General features: G+C 44.5%; 1 protein-coding gene across 1 annotated transcript; it reads right to left on the bottom strand.

The window, feature by feature from the left end:
- Positions 1 to 4,952: 4,952 nt before the first annotated feature.
- Positions 4,953 to 17,652, bottom strand: LOC146174698 (uncharacterized). Its single transcript, XM_084585437.1, is given in 4 exon segments — positions 4,953 to 5,151; positions 6,125 to 6,183; positions 17,079 to 17,303; positions 17,305 to 17,652. Coding segments are annotated over 4 exon segments (831 nt in total).
- Positions 17,653 to 24,695: the final 7,043 nt, after the last annotated feature.

The following is a 24,695-nucleotide window of genomic DNA, read 5'->3' as shown; positions in this document are numbered from 1 at the left end:
CGACATGAATTGCTGAGTGCTTGCTGAAAGTTGCACGTCACTACCCCCCTTTTCTCCAAGAAGTTTGCTCAGAAATACGGCAAACATTTTGACCGCAAAGAACTATTATCAGAGAATGTTTTGCACTGAAACTTTGTAAACCAACTCCGTGTGTTAATAAACATACGACGCGCAAACTGCATGAGAGGCGAACATTGCACAGCGAAAGTGCTCTCTTGAATGAATGAAACAACCCTATTGCCTAGGATATGGTCGGATAGGGCAGGTGGGCTTGGTGTGGCCCCCAGACGGGAGCGACTTCGTGAGCCCACATGGCGAGTGCCAGTAGTGTCATTTTATCTGGTCGGCGGAGGAGTATGTTCCAGCCCTCCTCGGAGGGGGCTGGCAGCAAATTTTGAGGAGGTGGATGTCCCGCGCATTCCCATAGGATCTCTTGAAAACTGAGCCGGCTATTCCGCTGCTGATATTATGGAGTTTGTATTTTCTTGCATTTTCCACCTATTGCACTGTTAAGCATGGGCGCGGCCATGCTAAACAATAGTACTAATAGCTGCGAAATACGTCTCTTCCTGGCACTCAGGTCCAGTTTCCATGAACATCATTTCTGTCGTGGGGAAACTGTGGAGAATTTTAAGATGCTAACAGATATATTAACAGTGGAATATTCCATGAGCAGATAACCATTTTTTGGTGTTTGTCCTTCCTTTACGTGAAGTGATTAACATTGCTATTAAAAAGTGATGGGAACGTTAGTGATGAAAACAAAAACGTTAATCGCAAAAATCTACGAGTCTCCTTTGGTGAGATCTGCGGGTAAATTGATCGTTTCGGTGGAACTCTGCAAAATACGAAAACATAAATGTCATGCGGTCGCACACATTTTTCCTTTTAAAAATGAGCTGTCCTGAATCCCTGAGTGCAGTGGTCCTTTGCTTCTTCCGAAAGCGTCATGCACATGCCGTGGCACCCAGACACATACTGCGTGCTCTTTATTTTCCCCTCATTAACATTAATTGAAAGATTCGCGACTTCAGGCATCTTGCGTTCCACCGGAACAGCGCGGCGGCTCTGACTTCCTCAGGAAACGTGAAAAGTTTGCCAGCCATTGAAGGTTAAAGATCCTGAACTGCTGGACCGAGGGAGTCCAGCACCACTAAGACGCTTCGAGCAGTTGGCGATTGCAGAGCCTGTAGCAGAGGTTGAACGGCGTTGAGCACCGTGCTTAAGATCACAAGGGTTTGGCGATCTTGCTCTGGAAGTCCGCCCGGAGTGGTGGATGGGCTCGAGGATGGAAGCTTACGCAGAAGTGCCTCGGGAGAATTTAGTAGTGGAAGTGCTGAACACGAATTCGACTCTGACGCTGCCTGGTCTACCTTGTCTTCATTTTCCATAGGGCACGGACGGGTCACACTGGGACGAGGTGGAACCGGAAGAGGGTGAAGAGAATGCGCCAGCTGCGCGTTTGCCGTCCGAAATTGGAAGACGACAAATAAATTAGCCAGGGTTTACCTCTGCTGAAATCGATTAATAAGTGCGAAAGCACTGTTGAACATGCATTGCGATGAATTTTCTTGGTGATTTAGGATTGAGAGACTAGTAAATTGTTTGGAAAAGGTTTTAACGTTTTTAGCTGGTTTGTTCTTTTGGAGAAAGCAAAGGCGCCGTATCACTCTCACTTCAAGGTGAACACTTAACATTCAATTTAACCGCATATAATTGAAAGTACATGAGACATCGCTTCGAATCCTTATCCAAAACTAGCCTCCCGCTTCACTAGCATATGGCTGCTAAATGAGAAGCGAAGTGATACGATAATGATACGATAATGATACGATACCAATTTGAACAAAGAACGCGCGTGATAATTTTGATACGAAATCAAGGCATATTTTGGTTGCCACTGCCTGTCTCCATTTTCTATCCACACATCCTGCTCACGCTACTGAAGAAGCGAGTAAGGGCTTCGCCTTATGAATGACATCTCCCTTTTCAGCAATAAATCAGTACAACTACAGGGCACGATTTGGGTTCATAACATATCTTTTGGACCCCACACTTCCTTCCCAGTGTGGACAATAAACAGTGAAAGTTGAATTGCAACGCTTGTTACCTGCGCCATCGCCCGTAGCGCGACGATGTTCCTACGCACCGGCATTTCGCGCAGCAGGTGCGGCTGACCCTATTCAGCGACCCCTGTCCGGAGCCACCTGCGCATCTTGCCCGAACACTAGCAAGTGGCTATTTCTTGTGGACTAGCAAGCTGCTAGCTTCACTCTCTCACTTCCATTTTGTTGATGCTTGCTTACGCGCATGGCGAGATTGAGGAGATTTTTGTTTTTCGGTTCGTGGTTACCGGCTGCTCAAGTCTAAGAACTTAAGGGGGTCGCGCTACGGGTCACAGCGCCCTGCGTAGGGTAGGCGGGAATGGTAGGCGCGTCCCGTAGCGTGAGCATCGCTGCACGCATGCAATGAGACAATGACACGCGGGAGATAAAAGTGCTGCTGTCATGGAAAGGCGATTTGACGCCGAGCGCGTCGCTCTGTGGTAAAGGGGCGCATGGAGCTGCCTCCCCATTCTCTCAAAAGATGCAAACATCATGTGTAGCAATGCAAAACCTGTCTCCAAAAGTGAATGTTTAGCAGCTATGTTTATAAGGCACAGCGGAATTTAAGGCCCAGCTTCGTCGCTGTCTCTAGAACACCGTAGTTTGCTGTTTATTTCCTGTCAGATGTTTTATACCCCTGTCACACCAGCATGTTAAAATATGTAGGATAATATTTATTTATTATAAGGAAGTTGTACTATGTGTCCCACAAGAAACTTAAAGGAAATATCGCTGAAGGAAGCTCTATACTAAAAAAGCATGGCTATCTGCTCTAATACTCCTGTATTTGCAGTTTCTGTGCTCGCAAGGTGGAAACACGCACGTTGTTTTTCTTGCCTTCTACTGTGATATGACATACAATTTACTTGAATACAACATCAACTGCTTCAAGCTTTCCAGGCTTTGTGTGTGTGTGTGTGTTTTTTTTTTGTGCGCTTTCTGAGAATTCTGCTTTATGTAGGGGCCCTGGGACCCCCCAATGCTTCATAGAGCTTTTCTTTCTGGGGACCATCAACGAAGTGTTGTAAATAAATAAGCGAATGATTCATTGATTATTGCGCTCTCTCTCCAGAGATGAGAAGCTCGTGAGACGACGAAAGAATCAAGCGGCAAGATTACTTTGAGCGGCATGATCTTGTTGGCAACCAGCTAGTTAATGGCACACCTCTTGCGCAGGAAGTCCGCGCATGCCGACGGAAACAGTCCGAGAGGTGAGGTACCTTGTGCCCTCGATAGCTGAGGTGATACATGTTTTGCTGAACCGCATGCCTCCTTCTACACTTTCATAACGATTTTGTCAGTTTCATGAGTGGTATGATTGTTGAAACACAATTGATCTGATTATATACAGGGTCCTCAAAAAAGTGAGCCTTCATCTTAACATATGTTAGCAGAGTTATATGAATGTAGGCTAGTTTGTACACGGCGAAAGGTATGTCTTACGGGGCTAATGAGTGTAACGGAAACACAGGCGCACGAAACACTCACTAACAATGCTTGCTACATCTTTGGTCCGTGTTCTAAATTTCCCTGCGCAACACATCTTATATCAGGCGCTATAGATGGCCAGTAATATAACTCACAAAACGAAAGAGGTGTAAATTAGGGGCAAATTTTTTTTTAAGTTCTATAATTTTATGGGTGTGTATGCAGTTTACAAAAGATATAGAACCGACATGATGCAGGCAATGTTTTTTTTTTATTGCAACTGTGCTTCAGCATGGAGGGTCGGGTGCAAGTAGCAGAAGAAGCTGCGGTGGCAACATACAACTGATAGTGACGAGGAGTTGCTGCCAGCACTGGAGACGACAAACCATGGCAAACGTTGCAGTTGCGCTCAAGTCAGGACTCCAACACCGACATGTCGACGCACAGACATCTGGAGTCCAAACACACACACACACGCACAAAAAAATGAAGGGAACTGAATGTCTGCTATTAAGATGTTTCAAAACCCTTTATGTAAAGCGTCTGCTGCAGGAGAGCCTTGATGCCTCCGAAAAAAAAAAAAAAACGGCAACTTTCCGGACTTGACAGATGTTATAAAAGGGCGTTAATGGTTTAAACAATATAAGCCACAAGGGAATGCTCGGGCACAAATGTTACATAGAGGTCTTGTAGGTTCAGTCTACCTGAAGTAGTATCATTGGTAAGAGCAAAGAGCTGAAAGCCAAGGGAAGCCATCGCGTAACAAACCCGAGTTGTAGATAAGTGCCCCCCCCCCCCCCCTCCACCCCCACTTTTTATTTTTATTTGCTACCACCATCTGAGCCGCTCCTTCTGAACCTTGGAGTTATAATCTGTGTCCCTAACGGTCATTTCTTATGTGACTAAAGCCATGATGCACCTCAATTCTGAATCTCGAAATGCTATTCAATTCTGTATCTAGCTTGAGGACGTGCGAAAGTCATGCAGCATAAAACTAATAAGCAGGTAAATTGAAAGATGAACAAGTTGGTTCCATTAGCCGACTAGAAAACCAGCGGAAGCCACAAGAAATTTCGGTTTCATCAAATATGTATACTATGGCGCCTTGAGGACAACTTTTATCGATGCAATGCTTGCCGGGCACTTTTGCATTGAATTTTGTTCTGTTTTCGTGGTGGGATGCCGTTAAGTATGAGTCCGGACGTAATGCACCTTCTGAACTAAGATTTGAACATTGAATGCTGATACCAACGTCCTTAAAGGTGGAGTACTCTTTCGCGATTCCCAAGTGGAGGTGACCAATGTTTTGTTGTCTTCGCGTACTGTCTGCGCGAACGTTGTAGTTGATCATGCAGTGAACCTCACGCTCGTTCTCCATCCACTTCTGGCCATATAGCAGGCAAGCAAAGAGGAACGCTGTCACTTAATCGGTTTTTCGTCGTATTCTTTTCCCTTCAGCTGAACGTCGAGTAACCGCATTCTTTCACCGCAGGGGGCGCTACAATCGCCATGGGCCCCACCAGTGAGTGTCACGCTCTGCTGCTTTTCTCCTACATCACGCTTGGCTCGACGGTCGTTGCTCAGACCCACCGGCACGCGAACCTCTGTCCACGAAAAGCTGTGGGCCGCGTTAAGTGCCCTAAATGTCTTAACAACCGGTTAATGTCTTCGGCGTCGAAGCGTTCCATCTCTTTGCTGTCGCGGGGATTGTGTCGCTTGGTCTGCTATGCTTTTGCGTACACCGCCGAAGTAAAACACACCTCCGCAATATACAAACTTGCCTTGAAAGGTTCATTGTAACTATTTTTTGTATCCTAAAAGGACGTTGCTTGTTGTTTGCTTCTATAAAAAGGCGTTTAAACGATATGGGCGATGTTCATTGCTGTGCACTGGAAGTAGAGCAAATCGCTTTTCTCCTAAAATTAGGCGGTGTTTGTTATTCGCTAGTAGTAGCTGGTCTTTTACATAAACCTTGCCGTAATTGTCATGAGGGAAAATTCAGGATTCTTTGCGGAAAAAGCCGCACGGAGCTAAATTTCTGTCTCTTTTCGTGCCATTCTGATCAAACTGAATTTCAAATATACAGTTTAGGAAGAGTTTATAGGCCCTCCTTACCAAAGAGGGCGCTTCGTCACTGAGCAACAATAGGTTGCTATAAGAAAAAAAGAACTTTCTTTACTTTTCCTGTGATCCTGCTACAATCTAGGATGGCCTTGAAAGAAGCTCTGCCAGCCATTTAAGGTAGTGATTTGCAACTGTTATTGATTTTTCACGAGCCCAACGCTGCTTTCTAAAGGTAGAGCTAAAGTGCAGGACTGACATGGACGAGTCCAGATCACAAACCCCCCTGTCAGGACTCAGCTACAATAAGATTCTAAAATAGTACAAGCCACTGTTCATCCTCAGATAAGACTACCTCACTGCTTAGTTGACCAATGTTCGTGTGAAATGAGTGTGGGATGAATAGACGCCGATAACTAATCGAAATGATAGGACAAAAAAAAAATTGGAATTCGCTCCTGTGCCATGTCGTTTGTTTCCCTTCTACCTTCTTCCTTAAATCGTATACGTAATTTTCAAGTTGCCCTTACCTTAACGGATAAAGTTTATGATTAAAATGGCAAAGCAGAAGCTGTAGGCAGTCCATTACCTATAAACATTTGACCACAGGGTGATGCTCAGTGTTTAAAGCTTACAAGCGTGCGTGACTACTTGAGTGCTCATTGTCTGTGCTGTTCTTTCTCCTTTTTTCCCGTGATATTGTACATTATCATCAGCCGGATTATTCCCACTGCAGGGCGAAGGCTTATCCCATATTACTACAACTAACCACGTCCTGTGGTAGCTGCATCTACTTGGCCCCTGCAAACTTTACCATCATCCGCTCAACTAACTCTCTGCCTGGCCCTGCTATGCTTTCTTTCCCTTAAAATCCGATTTCTTACCCTTTGCAACCATCGGATATCCTCTCTTCGCACTGCGTAACCTTGCCGTGCCCATTTCTTCTTGATTTCCACCAGAGTGTCATTAAGTTAATTTATAGCTCTCTGCGGTGTCCTCAGCTTAAGTAGAACCTCTACTGTTCAGCCCATAGGTGATTACAGATAAGATGCAAATGTTATATACTTTCCTTCTGAGCAAAACCGGTAAGCTGCTAGTAATAATATGTGAGTACTTGCCAAATTCGCTCCATTCCAATAATATTCTCCTGACTATTTCCCTTTGATGGTCCAGATCTGCGGTTATTACCTGTCCTAAGTATATATATTCGTCTACCACTGCCAGTGTTTCGCTATGCATTGAAAACTGCTGTTCGTTCCCTAGGCTTTTAGACACTATATTAGTCATCTGCATATTGTCACGTTGCATATTGTGTAGTATTTAGGTCTACTTTTTTTGCTTTTCCTGTTTAAGTCATCGATCTGTTTTTGTTTCAATTCCTCCCCTGACATAGTACATAGACTGAGTCATTTAATCCGATGCTGCAGAAGCTTAGCTGACAAGCTTTGGATATATCTGAGCACCCCAGCAACCCTGTACGTTTGACAACGTTTGACAATTAGCGTCTGAGTTCAGGTCTGGCAGTGTCAGAAATTCCTCTAGAAGGGGTTTGAAACCAGCGAGTTTTCGCTCTCTTCAAAACATAGCGCAATAATTTGAACCGTATTCTAAAAAAGGTCGTGAATAGCTGGCACTTTAACATGCTTGATAGAGTTCGTGGCCAATAAACGAATGGCCAATTTGAAAAAAAGCGTTTCAAAAGAACATTACAATATGCACTGGTTACGTATTCTGTGGAGTACATAGTGCGCACGAACTTACCGAAATTGAATCTGCATACTGCCACGTTGCATATTGTTTAACCTTTAGGCCTACTTTTTCTGCTTTTCCTGTCTAGGTCAGCGATCTTTCTTTTTTTTTTTTTAATTCCTCTCCTGACACAGTACATAGACTGAGTCATTTAATCTGATGCTGCAGCAGCACCAACCAGATCCGCTGTTTTAACATAATGTCTACCAACTCGTCCAATAATCCGCTTTGCTTATTTTACTTATTTAAATTGAGAACATTCACTTTCAATCAAAAATTACTTGAAGGAAAATGGACTTGCTAATTTTTTGCGTATACCTGTACCTATTTGCAATATGTAATTGATGAAAATATTCGATAGGTGTGGCTCAAGTATGCTGTCCTCCGGCACCCCATGTTTCATTGACTGCAGCTATGAAGTACTAATAACAATTTTCTAGCTTATTGCAAAGAGAGAGAATTATTCTCGTTTGGATTTTTAATAGCACGAGTCTAGTTTAAAGACTAGTTTAAAGAGCAAATTTTAAAGACTAGCGCCTTGTGTTTATGATTCGCGACATCATTGGATTAACCATTTCATAAGCCAGCTTGGTCGATCACTCGTCCTATATACACACACACCGGCCATGCCATCGCTAGTTTATTTTTTCAGTCATGCTGGTCGTAGGGAAAATATTTTTAATGTTAATGCAAAAAGCGCACCCTTGCGAGAGCATTCGATTTCTCTCTTCTTCCGAGCGGTTCCTTCGAAATGCATTTTTCTGCAGAAGAGAGAAGAAAACTCCTATCTCGCGCAGTGTACTGTAGAGGACAGCTGAATAATTGCGGAGCTGCGCACTAACTCACGCACGGGTGTTGTGTGAGCGCCCGCCTTGTGGGCAGCGCACAGCACCGCAGCCCATGGTAATCGCGTGACAACCGCCGTTTCCCGCAAGAATCACGCAACCCGAACAGCGAGCCATCGTGCAAGCAAGCAAGAACCCAAGAAGCAAGGGAAGACTGAACGAGCTCCAAGTACATCACCGTCCTCAGTTGCTTAGGCACCGTACTCTTTTTACTTGCGCGGCCCTGAAGCATACCACCCCTCACACTCCCCCCTCCTTACTGGGCGTGCACTCGGTCTCCGGTTTGCTTGGTTTTTTTCAGGCTGTCGCCTTTTGTTTCAACGGAGAACAAGGCGCGCAGGGCGCCCGGATAATTACAGAATCAGCCGTGCCGTGGCGCCGCCGGTAATTGGCCGCCATGATGGATTCGGCGAGGGCGGCTGCAGAGAGAGCCGTGAGCGGAGCTGAACCTCTTCAAAGTTTTCAGAGCAGAGCACTGCTCAGCGAGACAGCTCGCTCTATGGGCTGCTCTTTGTGGTAACTGGGTGAACGGAGTTGAATGTCGCGAGCAGGAGCCAAAAAAGAGAAGTTTGGTACGGCTGGACGGGTGACGAGCTAGATCGCTCGTTAGTGTGCATATACAGGTTGCAAGCTACGTTATGTAAGGAGGGCATAAGCGCGGGTTGTGTGCCCTCAGAAACGTCTGCGGAGACTAGAGGGCTTAGTACAAACGCATCAGCACCGAGTCACACGCCAGTTTTATAGCCTCATCGTAAAGCATAGCAGCTACTGATCAAACTCAAGTTTAAAATGCTTAAGATTTTCACAGTGAAGCAATTTTAATTATTGATTTCTTATTAAAATAAACCAGCACTGTACACTGAAATGCCGAATTTCGAATTGTGCTACACGACTGCATCATTACAACTACTGTCGGAATTATTTCAGTCATCAGGCTTTCGAAAACAAGTGCAAAAATTTAGAACTGCATAACAATGCCCCGAAGTAAATCTGTTCCATTAAAATTCATATAACAATAAGTACACTAAAAAGAACTCGAAAAGAAAGACCCAGGATAATTTCGTTCTTACTTTGAGTATTAACGTAAGATACTTTAGGTGAAAATTTAAATGCCATTTATCATTAAGAAATGTAGCAATGCAGTTGATATGGCATGCAACTATGACAGGATTTAGCCAATATATTTTAATCAAATGGCGGTAGCCTAGAACGCATAAAAAAGTCGACGTTCTTTAGCCAAGCTGTTTTCCAGCTGCAGCAGTGGCATGGAAGGCGTCGACATTTCGAATCAAGCTTTGAAAAATATAGGATTAGCATCAAGGGCGAGAAGTGGTGGTAGCTATTGTTCACGCGGATGCTGGACATTACGATGGCGAACGCCTGGAATATTTCAAAGCGCTGGACACGAGCGTATACATTTACCTTCGTGTGGAGTGTTACTCGTCATTTCCTGAGCCTTGACATGCAAGCAGCGGTTCGCAGACACCCCCGCTTCCATCATGGCTGACGATATCAGTGACAAATGTGGGTGCTCCGCAAAAATTATAGAGAAACAACTCTGGTGCCATTATTGCCCCAAAAGATGCATGTGGGCCTGAAAGAAGTCCGATCTCACTGTGTGCCTAAAGCATACATCTTTCAACAAGTTTCATGCCACAAAGTGAGAACGGGTAGAACTAGCCACTTGTGATGCATGCTTAGGACCCAGCGTACTATAAAAGGTAGATCTGCGATACTCTTCAACATGTGAAGTGAATGTTTTAAAATGTACCGAATATGATTTTCAGTAGAAATAAACATTACATGCTAAAGCCGAAACAAATCCGCCCGCTACATTTTCTTGGTCGCTAATGGGTCAATCCACTGAAAGGTGGTCGTAGTATTCCATCAATTTTAAGCGTGGCGACATGAATAGCACATGACACGACAACGATTTAGACAGCATGCATTAAACTAACCAAATATATTATTCGTATTCTGAAGTGGGCTCTCGAAAGAACAACTAGTTAGGAAAGCGGCAGTTTAAACGTTCACTCGCGTACATTGTAGGCTTTCGTCTTTGATAGGAGAGTGGAGGTAAATGTCGAACGAGAGCCAGAGGATTATGCTATCTTTAAAAGCGAACACAATAAGCTCAAAGCACGACCAACTTGTTAGGCGACACAGCTTTCTTTCTTGCCTCATTTTAGCACAAGAGCACTGCTTAATACAGTCGAACACAACCACGAATCTTGTCAAAGCAGCCAAAGCGGAACAGAGTTGAATCCAGCAATTGTTCATGAGAAGCGGGTGTGGAACTTATTAGATGTCTTCGCAGGCGATCACCCCTTTACTCCCACTTTCTCCCTTTGGGAATCGAATGGTCTCGTCTTCAATACCTTACGTCTGTACTCAAGGGATCGAAATACACCACTATTGTATACCCCGCGAAATGTCTTTAAAGGCGAGAAACGGTTTGGCTAATGCCTTCCCCCACTCGCAAACTTGGGTGGCCTACCAGCAGAATTGACATTGCACAATTTGTCAACTGCAATTAGAAAATTAGGTTGGCCCGCTTTCAAACCCGATCTGGCCCACTTCAAGAAAAGACTTGGCCCACCTCCGACAATTCGGTGGCCAGCCATCGAAATTAGGCAGGCAGGTCCTCAAATGTGGGTGGAGAGCTGACATTCGACCGCTTTCCAACGATACTACCACGGTTGGCGAAATAAAACCCTCTCTCTCTATATATATTTTTTTCATTGTTCGAGTCGGTTTTTACAACTATCGAAAATGGTGCCTGTATCGGCCTGGTGCTTGGCTAGATGGCGCCACGGTGGCCTAATTTGTGGGGGATATGACCAGCCTCCGTAAATAAGCCACGGATTAAAGCTCCCACAGAAGTATTCGAGTAGCCACGCGGACTACAAATGCAGACTTTTATTCTCGTCACTATGGCTGCGTTCCTTAAATGTCAAACTTTGCTGCGCGAATCCCCCTTGAAATTTCTATTGCCCGAAGCTGCTTCGGCGGCCGCAGACGGAGGCCTCGTAAAACGACGCCGCGCCTCAGCCACGCGCCTGTCCCTTCTGTCAACGCGGTCATTCTGTAGATTGACAACTTCGAACTCCTCAGACACTAAAATAATAGGCGCGTAAAAAGGGAAGGAACCACGGAGTAGACTGCTCTCCAAGACGTCCGCGTAAAAAGGGAAGGAGCAGGGGTGTAGGCTGCACTCCGAGATGAAAGAGATTAGTGAGGGGAAAAAAGCGCGTCTGGACGTCTGACTGCCTTAAAAGACGCAAGCTGCCACATGAAGGGCCCCGAGTCGAAGAGACGCTTTAACTCGTAGTGCAAAGGACGGCTGTTTCAAAGAGGAGGAGCGTGCGAAGCTTTTTACGGTCGCTTCGGCGAAAAGCGCATTCCACGGAGGCAAATCGATTTCTGTAGACGCCCTGTCGAACACGACCGAGATCTTTAACTCGCAGAGGCGTCGCTATTCGACAGCGATGCTCACCGCTGCTAAGAGGCATAGCTGGAGAAAAGTGAAAATAGAGTAACAAAACGAGGAGGGAGCACTACAGCCAGGGGAAGTGAAACTTACAAACTTAGTTCATATTTCTGAAGAACCGATTGTAACCGTTACATGCTTATAGACGAGTAAAAATATCCTCCTTTATTATATTTCCATGAAACACTTGAAACTTCGGCTTGGAGATCTTCATTCCAAAGATAATTTCACACTTCTGCTTAGCTCTTATCTTTCATCCAATTTTGCTGCTTTTCTTCAACTCTGCACTGGGACGACCAACGAGGTATGACTAGTCTTGATAATCGTTGTGCTGCTTTCCGTTTATCAACTACAGCGCGAGCAATGAGGACAAGGAATGATTCGTATATTTGGCTACTGTCATCTTATTGCCAACGGAAAAAGCAGCCGGAATAGCCACTGTGAATCCGTCAGGCCATCCGCACTGTCCTCGGCTTCACGCCCAAACGGCAGACGACACAAGCGAGTACGGAGTGCAACGCACGGTTAAGTGACAGTGGAGGCTGCCGTGCACCATTTTCAGGCTATTGGCGACTGAAAGCTCTTCGGCAGAGCCGATTTAAAGGCTATGCGCGAGATGGTAGGGGCAAAAAATAACTCTGGTGCAGACCACTCTCTTTACCGGGAACAACGGATACCGCCTGCCCATTTATCTAGATAGCGCTGGTTGGCGAAATCTAACTTTCCCAAATGTGGCCACACAGAAGCCTAATTGAGAAAAGTTAGGAGAACTGTCACCTAAATGGGAAGCAGGCTGAGCATCGCAGTTGAAACTAGTACTAAGATCGACGGTTGTGTAGGTATAGTCGGCACAGGAAACAAAAAAAAAACCTAAACAGCAAATTACATAATGGAATTCATTTTGCCTACGAAGAGCCGTCAACAGAAGAGCGCCGTCGACAGTAAGTGTCGCTCTGCGACAGCCTCCTGCGGAGGCATTTGGAGTCCACTCTAACGCATGCGCAGAGAGAAGACGAAGGTTGGATCGTAACTCTCGCGCTAGCTTTATCGGACTGCCAAATCAGAGTGACATCGCGATAGAGGGTGATGTATGCGGGCGTCTGTGGCGCCGCGCCCGTTCCTCCCTCGAAGCTTCCGTGGACTCGCAGTTTCACGGGAGGCGTGGCGTTTTTACGTGACGGTAGTAAAACATGCCTTGCCCCCTCGCTTGCCTTTTCTTTTGGTCTGTGCCCACCCCCGCTGTGTGACGGCTCAATCAGCTTCCTCTATCGACGCCGCCGGCAGCGTTAAAACCGATTTTTAAGGACGCATTGAGTGCGGATATTTTTGGAGCGAAAACAAGCAAACCTTGCGTCGAGGCATCAGCTCGCTAAGAAATAGCTACGTGAGCTCTGGTTGAGAAACAAAAACAGTTTCAGAGGCGGTTACGTGAAATAATGACTAGAACTGTCAGAGCTATTGACACTAATCAATAAGTACAACCTGTTCGACAAAAAGAAGAATAACACTAGAAGCATCGACCATACTCTCGAATTAGGGTACCACGAGATTTTTCCATATTATGCCTCTACTGCTGTCATGAGTTGGGGCAGACGCTTTGTCAAGATGATGGTAGCAGTAGATTTTTGTGGCTGCATCCTTGTACTTTGTGCAAAGTAAAAATAAATTTTGATTTGACTTGATTACATTTGGTCAAGACAAAACTGCATGTATATAGCATGCGCGAAAACCAGGTCTATGTGCTGAGAAACGAGGACGATAATTTTATCCCGATTGACGATAATGTAGTCAAAGCCGCAGAAGAATTTACACAGATATATGCAGTAGACGAAATAATCAGGACGATAATTATAGGGGCAGCTGGGCGAATAAATTACGCATTGCGCCTGTAACGAAAGACGAAGCCGAGAAAGCTTTAGAAGCAACGAAAATTGGGGCAACTGCATGTTTAAAGACGGCGAAGAGAATGAGGTAGGAAAATTGCCCCCCCCCCCCCCCCCCCTTCCCTTATATGGAGTATCTCTAAACCTCAAGCGTACTGAAATCTATAAGATGAACGATAATGTTACTTTACACCACAATGAAGTGAACGTGAATGACTTGAAAAAAGTAACAACAAACAAACCACTCAGCTTATTATCTGTTTCCTACAGAGTATTTACTACGGTAATCGCTCGTCAAATTATGATTGATGACAACGTTAGATTTAATAAACCAAAGGACCAGGCAGGATACTCAATATAATATGGCATATTCGTATACCTGGGCAAGTGAAGGCTAATAGCTGATGAGATTCAATGGCCACTGACCATGGTCAAATACAAATGACGTTTCGAGAACGCTACAGCTTCCTTGTTCACAATGAACAACCAGCCGGACGTCCTTGGCTCTTTGTAGGAGTTAGTATTGTTCTTAGAGATTTCGTGTAAATACGGTGCAGTGTGCCATCATTCTTATTCATTGTGTTAGGCGTAGTCTGGATGGTTAGTGGCTCGAGTCTCCAGTACCTGTGCATTTGATTTATGGATTGCGCCAAACTGGCACCACAGCAATCATCAGCAATCAGGCTGTAGGAAAGTCACGAGTAAAAATATAACACTAAGATATCTATAGCTCCCGCACGGCCACTGTAGTCGCTCTGCAGCAATAAAATGCAGCAGAGAAAATCTCAATGAATGATGGTGTGATCGAAGCAGAAGGAGACATGATGTCTGTTGTGCTATTCACTACTTGCTTAGAATGAAGTATTCAGAGTCCAGGACTGAGAAGAGTTGGAAATAAGTACGCGTGGTAAATACCCTAGAAATCTGCGATTAGCTTTTGATCTTACCTTGCAAAGTAACTCAAGGGAAAATTGTAAAGCTTGATCAGCGACCTTCACGGGCAAGGCACAAGGTTGGGTCTAAAGTCTATCACAAAGAGAAGTAAAGTAACGTTTAGGAATCTTGGCAGGAAACAGCGGCTTACGGTAGGCAACGAGACTTTGGAAGCGACGAGGGAATACTTTCATTTACGTCAGGTAGTGACCGCAGATTCGGACGACGAGAGGGAAGCGACGAGGGAATACTTTCATTTACGTCAGGTAGTGACCGCAGATTCGGACGACGAGAGTGAAATAACTAAGTACATAAGAATGTGGTGGATTGCACTTTACAAGCACTCTCAGCTTGTGGTTTAGTTTTTCCAGTATAAGTGGCCAGCACTTGCTGTGTCTGTCCGTCACTCTCACATCCAGAAGAAAATATATAGGTTGAACTCAAAGTGAGGGCAACACGGCGTCCTACGGAAAAGGGAGCGACATTTGTAACTTTAAATGACAGAAGTCGAACAGAGTGGGGTAGACAGCAAACGCAATTTGCTGAAAGTGTAGACGAAATCAAGAAGACGGGGGCATGAGTAGGACATGCATGGCCAAGGCAAGATAACCAGTGGTCCCTAAGGGTAACAGACAGCATTTCAAAGGAAGGCTATATCGTAGCAGGGGCGGCAAAACGTTTGGTGGACGGATGTGATTATGAAGCTTGCCGGGATTAGGTAGCCTCATCTTCCTCATAACCTGGTTAATTGGAAGGGGCTATGTGATAAGCGCTTCGGCTGCAGTGGGAGGGGTCAGGCTGATGATGATGGAATTATAGCTGTGTGCTCGTGCTCCCTAGCTCGCTTATACAGGTAAATTACTTTGCCATCCTTATGTCCTATTTTGTATTGCTTACTTTTCGCTGGCCTAGTTTTCTTTTGAGCGCTTTCAGGATACCTATAGGCGGGCAACGTAGGCTATAAAATTACTGACGTGGGCCGAAGTGATGAAAAGAAAAATGCTCTGGAGAAGTTCCGAACAAGAATTACGTACAAGTGACAGGCCCCTATATTGTGCCCGCTCGCACTTGCCCAATATGTAAGGGGCAGTTATTTCAATGTTTATAGATCAGTATATTTACATCTTGAGACATGTCTGTGTGACCTGTGAAAGTGCATTGCACTACAAGAAAGCACCATGTGCATGACTCAGCTTATATACAGACAATTAAGTAGTCATCTGTGGTATAGAAGTAATATAAATTGGACGGCCTAGTTTAGTTGCTCGCAATCGGCAAATAGATAGAAATATTGAATGTGAAAACAATCTTGCTGAGCTGGCTTGCCAAGAATGGATCCTTATAAAATGACGAGGCTCGCGTTTGTTTCGTTTCGTCAAATACAGGGGCCCGTCATGCATTTGTTGACGCTTCAAAAGAAGTCAACATCATTCTGAAACGACAGCACGTGCAGCTACGTCAGTTTGTAAGTATTAAATCTCAAAAAGTGCATTCAACGAGGTCTCAAAAGCCTGTTTTAGCGTTAAGTGTTTCTTTACTTGACTGGTCGATCCAAATAAATTTTTCGTCACTGCGAGAAATTAACTACGTTTTGTTGCCCATTAAGATAACTTTAAAACTGGTCTCGCAATTCGATGTGAATGGCCTTCAGTATCGCATTATAATTCATGAAAAAAAAAATAAAATGCTGAATAGGTCATTTTATTTGATTATTAATCTAACTATTAAGCTCATTAAGGGCTTTTGTTCGCTTCTCTGGGCTCTCTACCTGTACAGTCCACACCAACCTTTCAATCGTAGGTTTTAAAGTCACCTTTGTCCATCACACACACAACAAAACAACACACGCGGTAGAAAAAGCAAGGATGAAATGCACGTGGGCCTGTATGTTCTCCTCATGAAGAGAAGTGATGCGTACGGCGCCGTTAATAGCGAGCCCATCTGGATCATTCTCCAAGAATGAAGGTTATTGGTCTCAAGATAGTAAAAATGCTATAGTAAATATAACGGTTCAAAGAACTTCAAATTGCGTGGGGTAGGATACCATGCGCGAAGAAAGTTGACTTAAAGAAGTGCTAGTCAGATTTTATATGGTTAATGCAAAAAACTAAATTTAGAAAAATAGTCTAGATGAGGACCTCTCGTACAAACTGGCCAGCACTGTTGTAGAGGAGAGGCTTCCGAGCTTAATTGTAGGCGGACAATATTGTACTATTTACTGACAGCCAGGGAGATTTTGGACAAGGTTCATACGCTTTTAGATCTACTTTCAGAGTCATCAATCAATCAATCAACCAACCAACCAATCAATCAATCAATTAATCAATCAATCTTTATTTCAGTTTGTACATGCAAACAGGGGATGGTGAGAAAAAAGCAGTGAACTATACACCGCTTGACGGGTCTCACCACCCCTACAAGTCAGCAGTAGGCTCAAGGCAAAAACAACCACTGAATAAAAAAAAATTAATACAAGTGCATCTACAGAACAAGGTTGACAGAAACATGTCTCATAACTGGCAGCAATAATAGACGCAGAAGACCGTGAGGCTATAACACAGAATGGCACAATACGTTCAAATACTTGACATCCCTGTAGCATAGATTGCCGAATAAAGCTTTTCCGAATGGCAGAAAAAGACATAATATTCACTCGGGCACTGAGAGAGGTATTTAGGAACTTTGTCACAATAAATCTCAACATACAAAAACCATAGTTAGTTCTGCACTTTGGTAATGCAGACCTACTCTGTAATCTGATGTCGTATGATGAGTGGCGACACGTAATAGGAACAATTTGAGAAAAAAAATGAATCACCCTTTTTTATCGTTCATTTATAAAGACATGCAAATCTGTAGTCAAATAATTTGGTGAAAGGTACAATATTATAATGTAGGTAAATGTGTCTAGTAGGCGAATCATACGTCCCGTTGACAATTGCGCGAAGCATTTTCTTTTGTAATGTTTGCAGTTTTATGACATTAGATACCGTTGTATCGCCCCAGACAAGGAGGCAAAAGCTAAGGTGGGAATAAAAAAATGCATAATATAAAGTAATTTTAGTTTTGATAGGTGGAATGCGCCTGTTACGTGAAGTAATTCCGACAATTCTAAAAAGCGTTGACAGAATATTATTAACATGGGAATCCCTCGTCATCGTACTGCGAAACGTCACAACCAATGATTTGAAGGTGTCCACGGACTCGAACACTGCCATTGAGGTATAATTAAATAGGGCCGATAAAGCACTTGTTTTCCTTTAGGAAGGAAGAGTACTGCTTTAGATTTTTTTTTTTATCTTTAATGAGTTGGCTGATGTGGCAAGCGATAAGAGCGTGCGGTTTGCGGTATTTGCTAAGCTTAGTACGTCATTGGAAGAAAAAATAGGCTGGTGTCATCTCCATATATAATGTATTTTGCATGGTTACTAATATTAGGGACGTCATTTATATATATATATATATATATATATATATATATATATATATATATATATATATATATATTGAACAGGAGGGCCCTAAAATGCTGCCTTGAGGGACGCCATTCGAAATTCTTAGCATCTGTGAAGAGGAATGATTAATCACCACATAAAGTAGGGTTTGATGATATTTATAGCGATTTTATTGAACGTTTGCTCACCGTGAAAGGCCAAGGTGTCTGACAAAATGCGGATGTCTTGGAATGTGAGTGAGGTAAGGATAAATATGCATGGAGAATTAAGAAAAACAAATAGGGCAAAACGGAGAAGAGATAGAGCGACAAAGAAGCATATATACCTTTTGAAAGATGTGAAGTAAGTACTGAAAAGTGCCTAGAAAGGAATAACGATGCAAGTGTTTACTTTTGGCAATCCTCTTTCGTACCTAGGGGCAAAAGCTAAGATAGGGCTAGAAATTCTAAATTGTAAAGTTGTGTGAAGATTAGCACTAATTGTTCACGGCCAAACCACAGATCAGACAGTAGAAGGAGACGTATAGAATAGACATTATTCGAAACAAGGGAAGCTCAGAGCGAGGTACTGTATGGGGAACGTCTCAAGAAATTAGTGAAAGAGAGGTGGGTAGCTAACACATATATAAGGGCTTGTGCATAAAGAGTGTTAGCTTACAGTGACCTGTAATTGGTAGAAAACTAACCCGGAAGCATGAAGGGAACCATAACGAAAAATGGTTTAAACGAGAGGTTAAAACCGCAAAAAATAATCAATGAATATCAGAACGACAAAAAAAAAAAAAGGACACGGTAGGCCTGTAAAATTATATATAAGAAATTAGGAACTAATTTATTTTTGGTCAGTCAAGAGATGGCGTTTTGGTGCATAAAACGAGATCAAGGTGTATAATGACGGGAAGCTATGAAAGCAAATTTTTCGGAGGTGGCACACGTGCGCGCTGTGCAAACCCACAGACTCAATGGAACAAATTTTACTCGAATGCGGAGGTATCCATCCACACGTCGATTCTGACTCAGTCGTCCAACCTGAGGGCCTAAGATTCAAAGATAGCAAAGATGATATGAGCGAATATGCGGCGCAGGTTAGTAATAAACAAAATGGAAGATGGGTGGCGTAAACGCAGGATGGTTACGTAAACATAATTTCAGAAGTAAAAATTCGTAATTCACACAGTTATGCAGTATTTAAAAACAGTAGCGTAAGCTCTGTTTACTTGCAGAAATATAAAGAAAACTGAGTATGACGCCGTGAGCCAGTTTCCCTTTAAAGGGGACGTTCCTAATATCCACCATCCCTTATGCTCCCAGCCATGTTGCCTGGGGACAACATTGTGTACAGATCATGCGATTTCATTCGCACTTTCAAGTGTTGCGGTCGTGAATGGAAGGAAAGCGCGCAGGCCAGACGAGGCAGCACCTTTCTGAAATCATCCTAATGTCTGTGTCCTGGAACGCGGCTACTCCGCGAGTCCTCCTGACCAGATGAGAGCCGGTCCAGTTTCGGAGAAAGTTGGGTCGCTTGCCGAAGCGCTCAAACAAAAGTCGACAGTTCAGAAAATAAAAAAAAAGCATACCAAAGCTTGAGGATTCGCTATCTTGCGCTCATCGCTGCTTCTTTTCTGACAAATTGGTCAGCGGTTAGCTCCTTCTGCGTGCTTGGCCATGCTTACACATACTTCTCTCTAGTGAAAAAAAGGTTCCGAAAACAGAAAAAAAAAACTGAACAAGAAAAGAAATGCAGGACAGAATTGGAAAACGTACAACCCTGGTCTTTCCCAGTGCGCGGCGTAAGGAAAGGTCGGACGTATGCGCGCGATGTAGCGCTCCCACCACCGGCGCGCTCTGCCCAGCCAATCAGTGCGGAAACAAGGAGCACGCGAGAAGCATCCTGCAGCCCTCTCTGCGCTGCTTACCAGCTCCTACACCGCAACCACGAGCGAAACAACGAAAAGAAGCAGAGAGGGACACGTCCTGGTGTGATTTGTGGTTTTGGGCCTGTCGAAGCCACCGTCGCTCTCTCTTATCTGGCGGATCCGTTCTGAGGCCGCCACGAACAAGATTGATACGCGCCTCTCGGGCAGAGGAGGCGTCTCGCCGGTCTACGCGTCGATCACAATAACAGTGTGCCACGCTCTGCGCTGGGCGTTGCTGGTGGCGCCTTTTTCCGCAGAAGGTTAGCGATGAGGCTGCTTGGAAGACGTGACGTTGTGTCGGCCTGGCCCTCGCTGCACTAGTGAGGCACGGAAATCTCTCGAGCAGCAGATCTGCGGTGTGTGCGTCGCACGCGAGATGTCGCTACGATAGAGGTGGTAGCCGCTGGTGCCGGTCCTATTTGTCTTTGAGCACCTAATTGGAGATGACTTCGAATACGCGAGTTCTAGAGAGGACAGGCTGTGCTTCGAAACTGTGTGCGGGAAAAGGACGCCCATATTGTGTCCTGTTGGTTTCAACACCCGATGCCTATGTTTTTCAGCGGAACAAATTTCCCCAGCTGTGGTGTTAGCCACCGAACTCATTGATCGGCCAGTTCGTGCATTGTTAGCCTTTCTGTGGACCCACATTCTGTAGAAAAAAAAATATATTTTCGACCTCGGCTTGTGCAAGCCAAGGTATTTATGACATGCAGTTCGGTGGTGGGTGCCATCTCACCGCTAAACATCGATCATCGTAGTCACAAGGGCACAATGCTATCCGATGGAAGCGTTTGGCAGCTTCTGGCAGTAGCTTACAGTCGTATGCTGCCGCTTCTATAGCCGCTTCTAGAGCTACAGCCCCTGACTACATTAGTTTCTGGTGCAGAAGGAACGCTGAAATCCATATGTCCTCGAAGCTATTTTCATAATTTCTTATATTTTCCCAGCAACCCAGCTGCTTCCGCACCCATCTCATTTTTCGATCGCACATCCGAAAACGCTAGCAACCACGGTGTCACACTTCATATTTTTAATTATGCCAGCCAACTTTAAGTATAGTGAATAATTTTGGGTCAAAAACCTAGACTGCGCGCGTTCCACTTTCAGCAAACCTGTCCATCGCCACCCCGCACCTCGAGCTTGCACGCAACACCCGAGTACGCCATCTCTGTTTGCCAGCGTGCTCCTCGTTGGAAGCCGCGTAAAACCACGCACGATCGCGCGTTCGTTGCTAAAGCGATGACACGCAGGTGGAGGAAAGTGAAACTTGCGTGAAACTAGCCGAGTGCGCGTATGCAGCGCCGATAGAGATAGACGGCGCCAGCCGTAGGCGACGTGCATCTGATTGGCGGACGTCCGGTCCACAAATCACCGAGATCAACGGGAGTTATGCAGTTGAAAATCGTGGGGCTGTTCGTGAACTCCCTGAAAGTTTGACCGCACGCAACACAATAAGTACACATGAAAGCAGATGAGATGACACCGCCCCTTACTTACTTGGCAGACGGCCGTACGCAACAAATAGCGTCTTGGCATCGGATTCCATAAATGATATGTGATTGTTTTCGCCTTTTTCGATACTTTGCTCAGGGCTGCTTCGTATATAAAAGAATCGTCATTTAATTTCCACTCATCAACAGGAGGTTACTGTTAAAATGTATTACGTACTCTCAGCTGGTCTGACATGATGAACTGATTAAGCAGAATTCGCTTTTTGGTTGACGAGTCTCCATTTCATCTTTTTCATCAGGTGCTTTTCCCTTTTGCCGCATTCCTTGGGGCTGGTATTGAACAAGGAAAATGCCGAATAAGGAAGGCTATACTTTGTTTCACAAGCAGTTTACAGCACTACAAAAGGTAAGGCGACCTGGGCCCTTCACCATGGCGTTTATGATGACTTCTCACACGCACCGCAGACAGCGGCCCATGGTGGCTTGAGTCCAAGCACGCTGCTCACGCCATCCTGATTGACCCAGGCATAGGCATGCGCAGAGGGAAAGGTGGGGGGGGGGGAGGGCATGTTTTACCGCTCCCTCCCCCCAATCCTCCTTCCGCCAAGGCCACTGCAGCCAAAACGCAGCGTAAAGATGAGGTATAGTTACAAAACTTTTCTTTTGATGTGATGGAATTAAATACACACGAAGTATTGCTCGCTTAAAAAAAATACAAAACTAGGTTATCAATGCATGCAGAATTGAAAGTGAAGTGACGAAGCTTTTACAACGGTTCATTGAGTCCCCGGCTTCTTGGAGATCAAGGCAGCAAGAAATCAGTGCTTGGAACACAGTTCCTCAACTGCCGGTACCGTCAATAAACCCACAAGGCCATACTCCTGCACTTTTAGAAAGGGCGGCAGAGGGCCGACAGCGTAAAGATATGAGGCAGAGTTGGCGACCCCTTCCCTGAAGGATTGGGCCCCCTCTCCCCATTGCGCACGCCTATGGGACCAGGTATTTTCCATACCTCTCATAATGAAAACAGCTTGCGAAACGGAGTATAGCCTTAAGGTGATTAAGCAACAGAATTTAAGACAGGGCTCAAGGAGCAACTCCAGCTCAAGATCGCGCGCAACAGGCTAAACAGGCAGGATGAAAAGTCTCGTTGTCATTGGCTTTAGCCCTATGCTTTACATTGGCAGCATTTAGACTTCGCTTTACTTTTGCTGCCTTTACTGCTCGTCGGTTGTTTTCTATATTTCTTCCCTCATTCCACTGTTAGCACGCTTGGATCATTCATTGAAGCTCTAAATTTTGCAGCCACATTTTGTCAGTCCGCATTTGCAGCAGAAAGCGTTTCCAGACATTTGCAGCCGAAGCGAACCAAAATTTTCCAAGATCAGTGCAAGAATATGCACTGGAGAAAAGCTTAAGAGCGTTGCGGTTTTGTCCGCAAAGATGTGTCAGCGGGATGCCGCAAGTGATATATATATATATATATATATATATATATATATATATATATATATATATATATTCGGAGGTCGTGGGTTCGGATCCCACCATCGGCACGTTGTTTTTTCTTCTACTTTGTGTCTAATTATCTTTCCCCTAAACAGATTACATTACTAATTTCTGTGGTTATCGAAGTAAACATTAAAAAAAAAAAAATGACATAAACATACCATCCCCAACGCTTTCCTTGGCCTCGCTGACTGTTGGCTTCTTTCCTTCATATATATATATATATATATATATATATATATATATATATATATATATATATATATATATATATATATATATATATATATACTGAGCCTTTCTTTTCCTTTAAACCACTTAGTTGTCTATAATAAATTAACTAATTAAGTCACACCAACTAATTTTGTAACTTGCATATTTTCCCCTAATGCTTTTTCCGCTGGTATACCATTCTTTTTTTATATATATACTGACTGGTTCTTCTTCCGCGAGTGACGTATACTATAAGCATTTCCTTTCCTGTAAACCATTGAACTGGCTCGAACACTGGCCTCGATCGCACGTTCGAGGTCGGTGTAACTATAAGGTGAGGAATGCACAAGTGGATTCCTCACTCATCATCAACGGGGACGGCGGTGGCTATCGGTCGTTGGGCCCGGGGAGGGAACCATTCGAATAACGTTAAGTTTTGCGAAGGTCGGACTTGAGAGGCGGTTCCGCGCGCCCTCCTTTGCTCACCATGGTCAGGCACGCCTTAGTTTTGCAAAATGATTTTACCAACCAAAACAACTCATGCATTTTCGACTAACACGCGCACATTCAGATGCAGCATATCAAGCATCAACGAGGAACGCGCTTCATTCGACAGTTTTATCTGCTTTTGTAATGTCGCGAGGTGTGCTCCAGTGGCAGCCTGTGGGCATTTGCTTTTTTTTTTTCCTTGGTTTCTGTCTGAACAAATGGAGCGGCAGTAACTCAGTAGTCAGCAAAGTATCGCCACCACTCCCTTCGTGGTGCACATTGACGGAAACGACAGGAGATGTGTCGCTAATAACATGTGGGAGTACTTATAGGTGCTAAGACGAGACAACTCCCATAACTCAGAATAATACGCCTTTAAAGGTATGCTTAAATTATTCGGTATTATCGAGCCCATCGATTTCGGCTTCCTCCGAAGCCTTACGCTCGAACATCATGCTCAAGGTGTCCAAAATGAAAGAAATCCAAATAAGTTCTTTTTCTAAAGAAAAGCCTTCTAAGCGGCCAGTGTCCAAGGTATGCATGCAAGTGCTTCATGCAGCAAACACTGATTAGCAGACGTCATGCGGTTGACATGTACAGCAATCAACGGTTGCCAGATCACCAAACTGCTGGCGAAATATTGGACAAATTGTTTTCAAAAAGATATAAACATCGAATCAGTTCGAATTTCGAGGAACTTTATTTTCACATGTAGAGCGCGAAATTCAAAAATCAGTTTATACCTCAAACATTAGCGGTCATGGCCCGTTGAAACGTCTACCGATAGATTTGTGCAGTATCCGATATTACCGCTTGTTTGGGAGTTTAGTGCGAAGAAATGAAGGACGCACGCAAGTTCGCACGCGCGAGGCCTGTCCCCTGCTTTTGTTCTTGACATGTCATTGAATTTACAGACGTGCATGAACGGCAACTCGCCCAGTTCAGCAGCCTCGAGCACCATAAAAATGTAGTATTTAAGGAAGTAGTTCATTCATTCATTCATTATTTCATTCATTCATTGCAAGGTTACGCTCCATTCACCAAACGCTTGAAAAAGAAATCTCGCGTTGCACCTCCTCTCTCCCCCCTTCCGTGCACGTGTGCGTCCGCGCAGGTGGCCCAGAGATGTAGTCACGTGACCGCCGCCGCCGCCGCCATCGTTTCCTGCG

This window comes from Amblyomma maculatum, chromosome 11 (genome assembly GCF_055883805.1).
Source record: "Amblyomma maculatum isolate TAMU_Amacu chromosome 11, ASM5588380v1, whole genome shotgun sequence".
Lineage (NCBI taxonomy): Eukaryota > Metazoa > Arthropoda > Arachnida > Ixodida > Ixodidae > Amblyomma > Amblyomma maculatum.
Note: the sequence above shows the minus strand (reverse complement) of the source record. Positions and strands in the feature narration are given on the sequence as shown.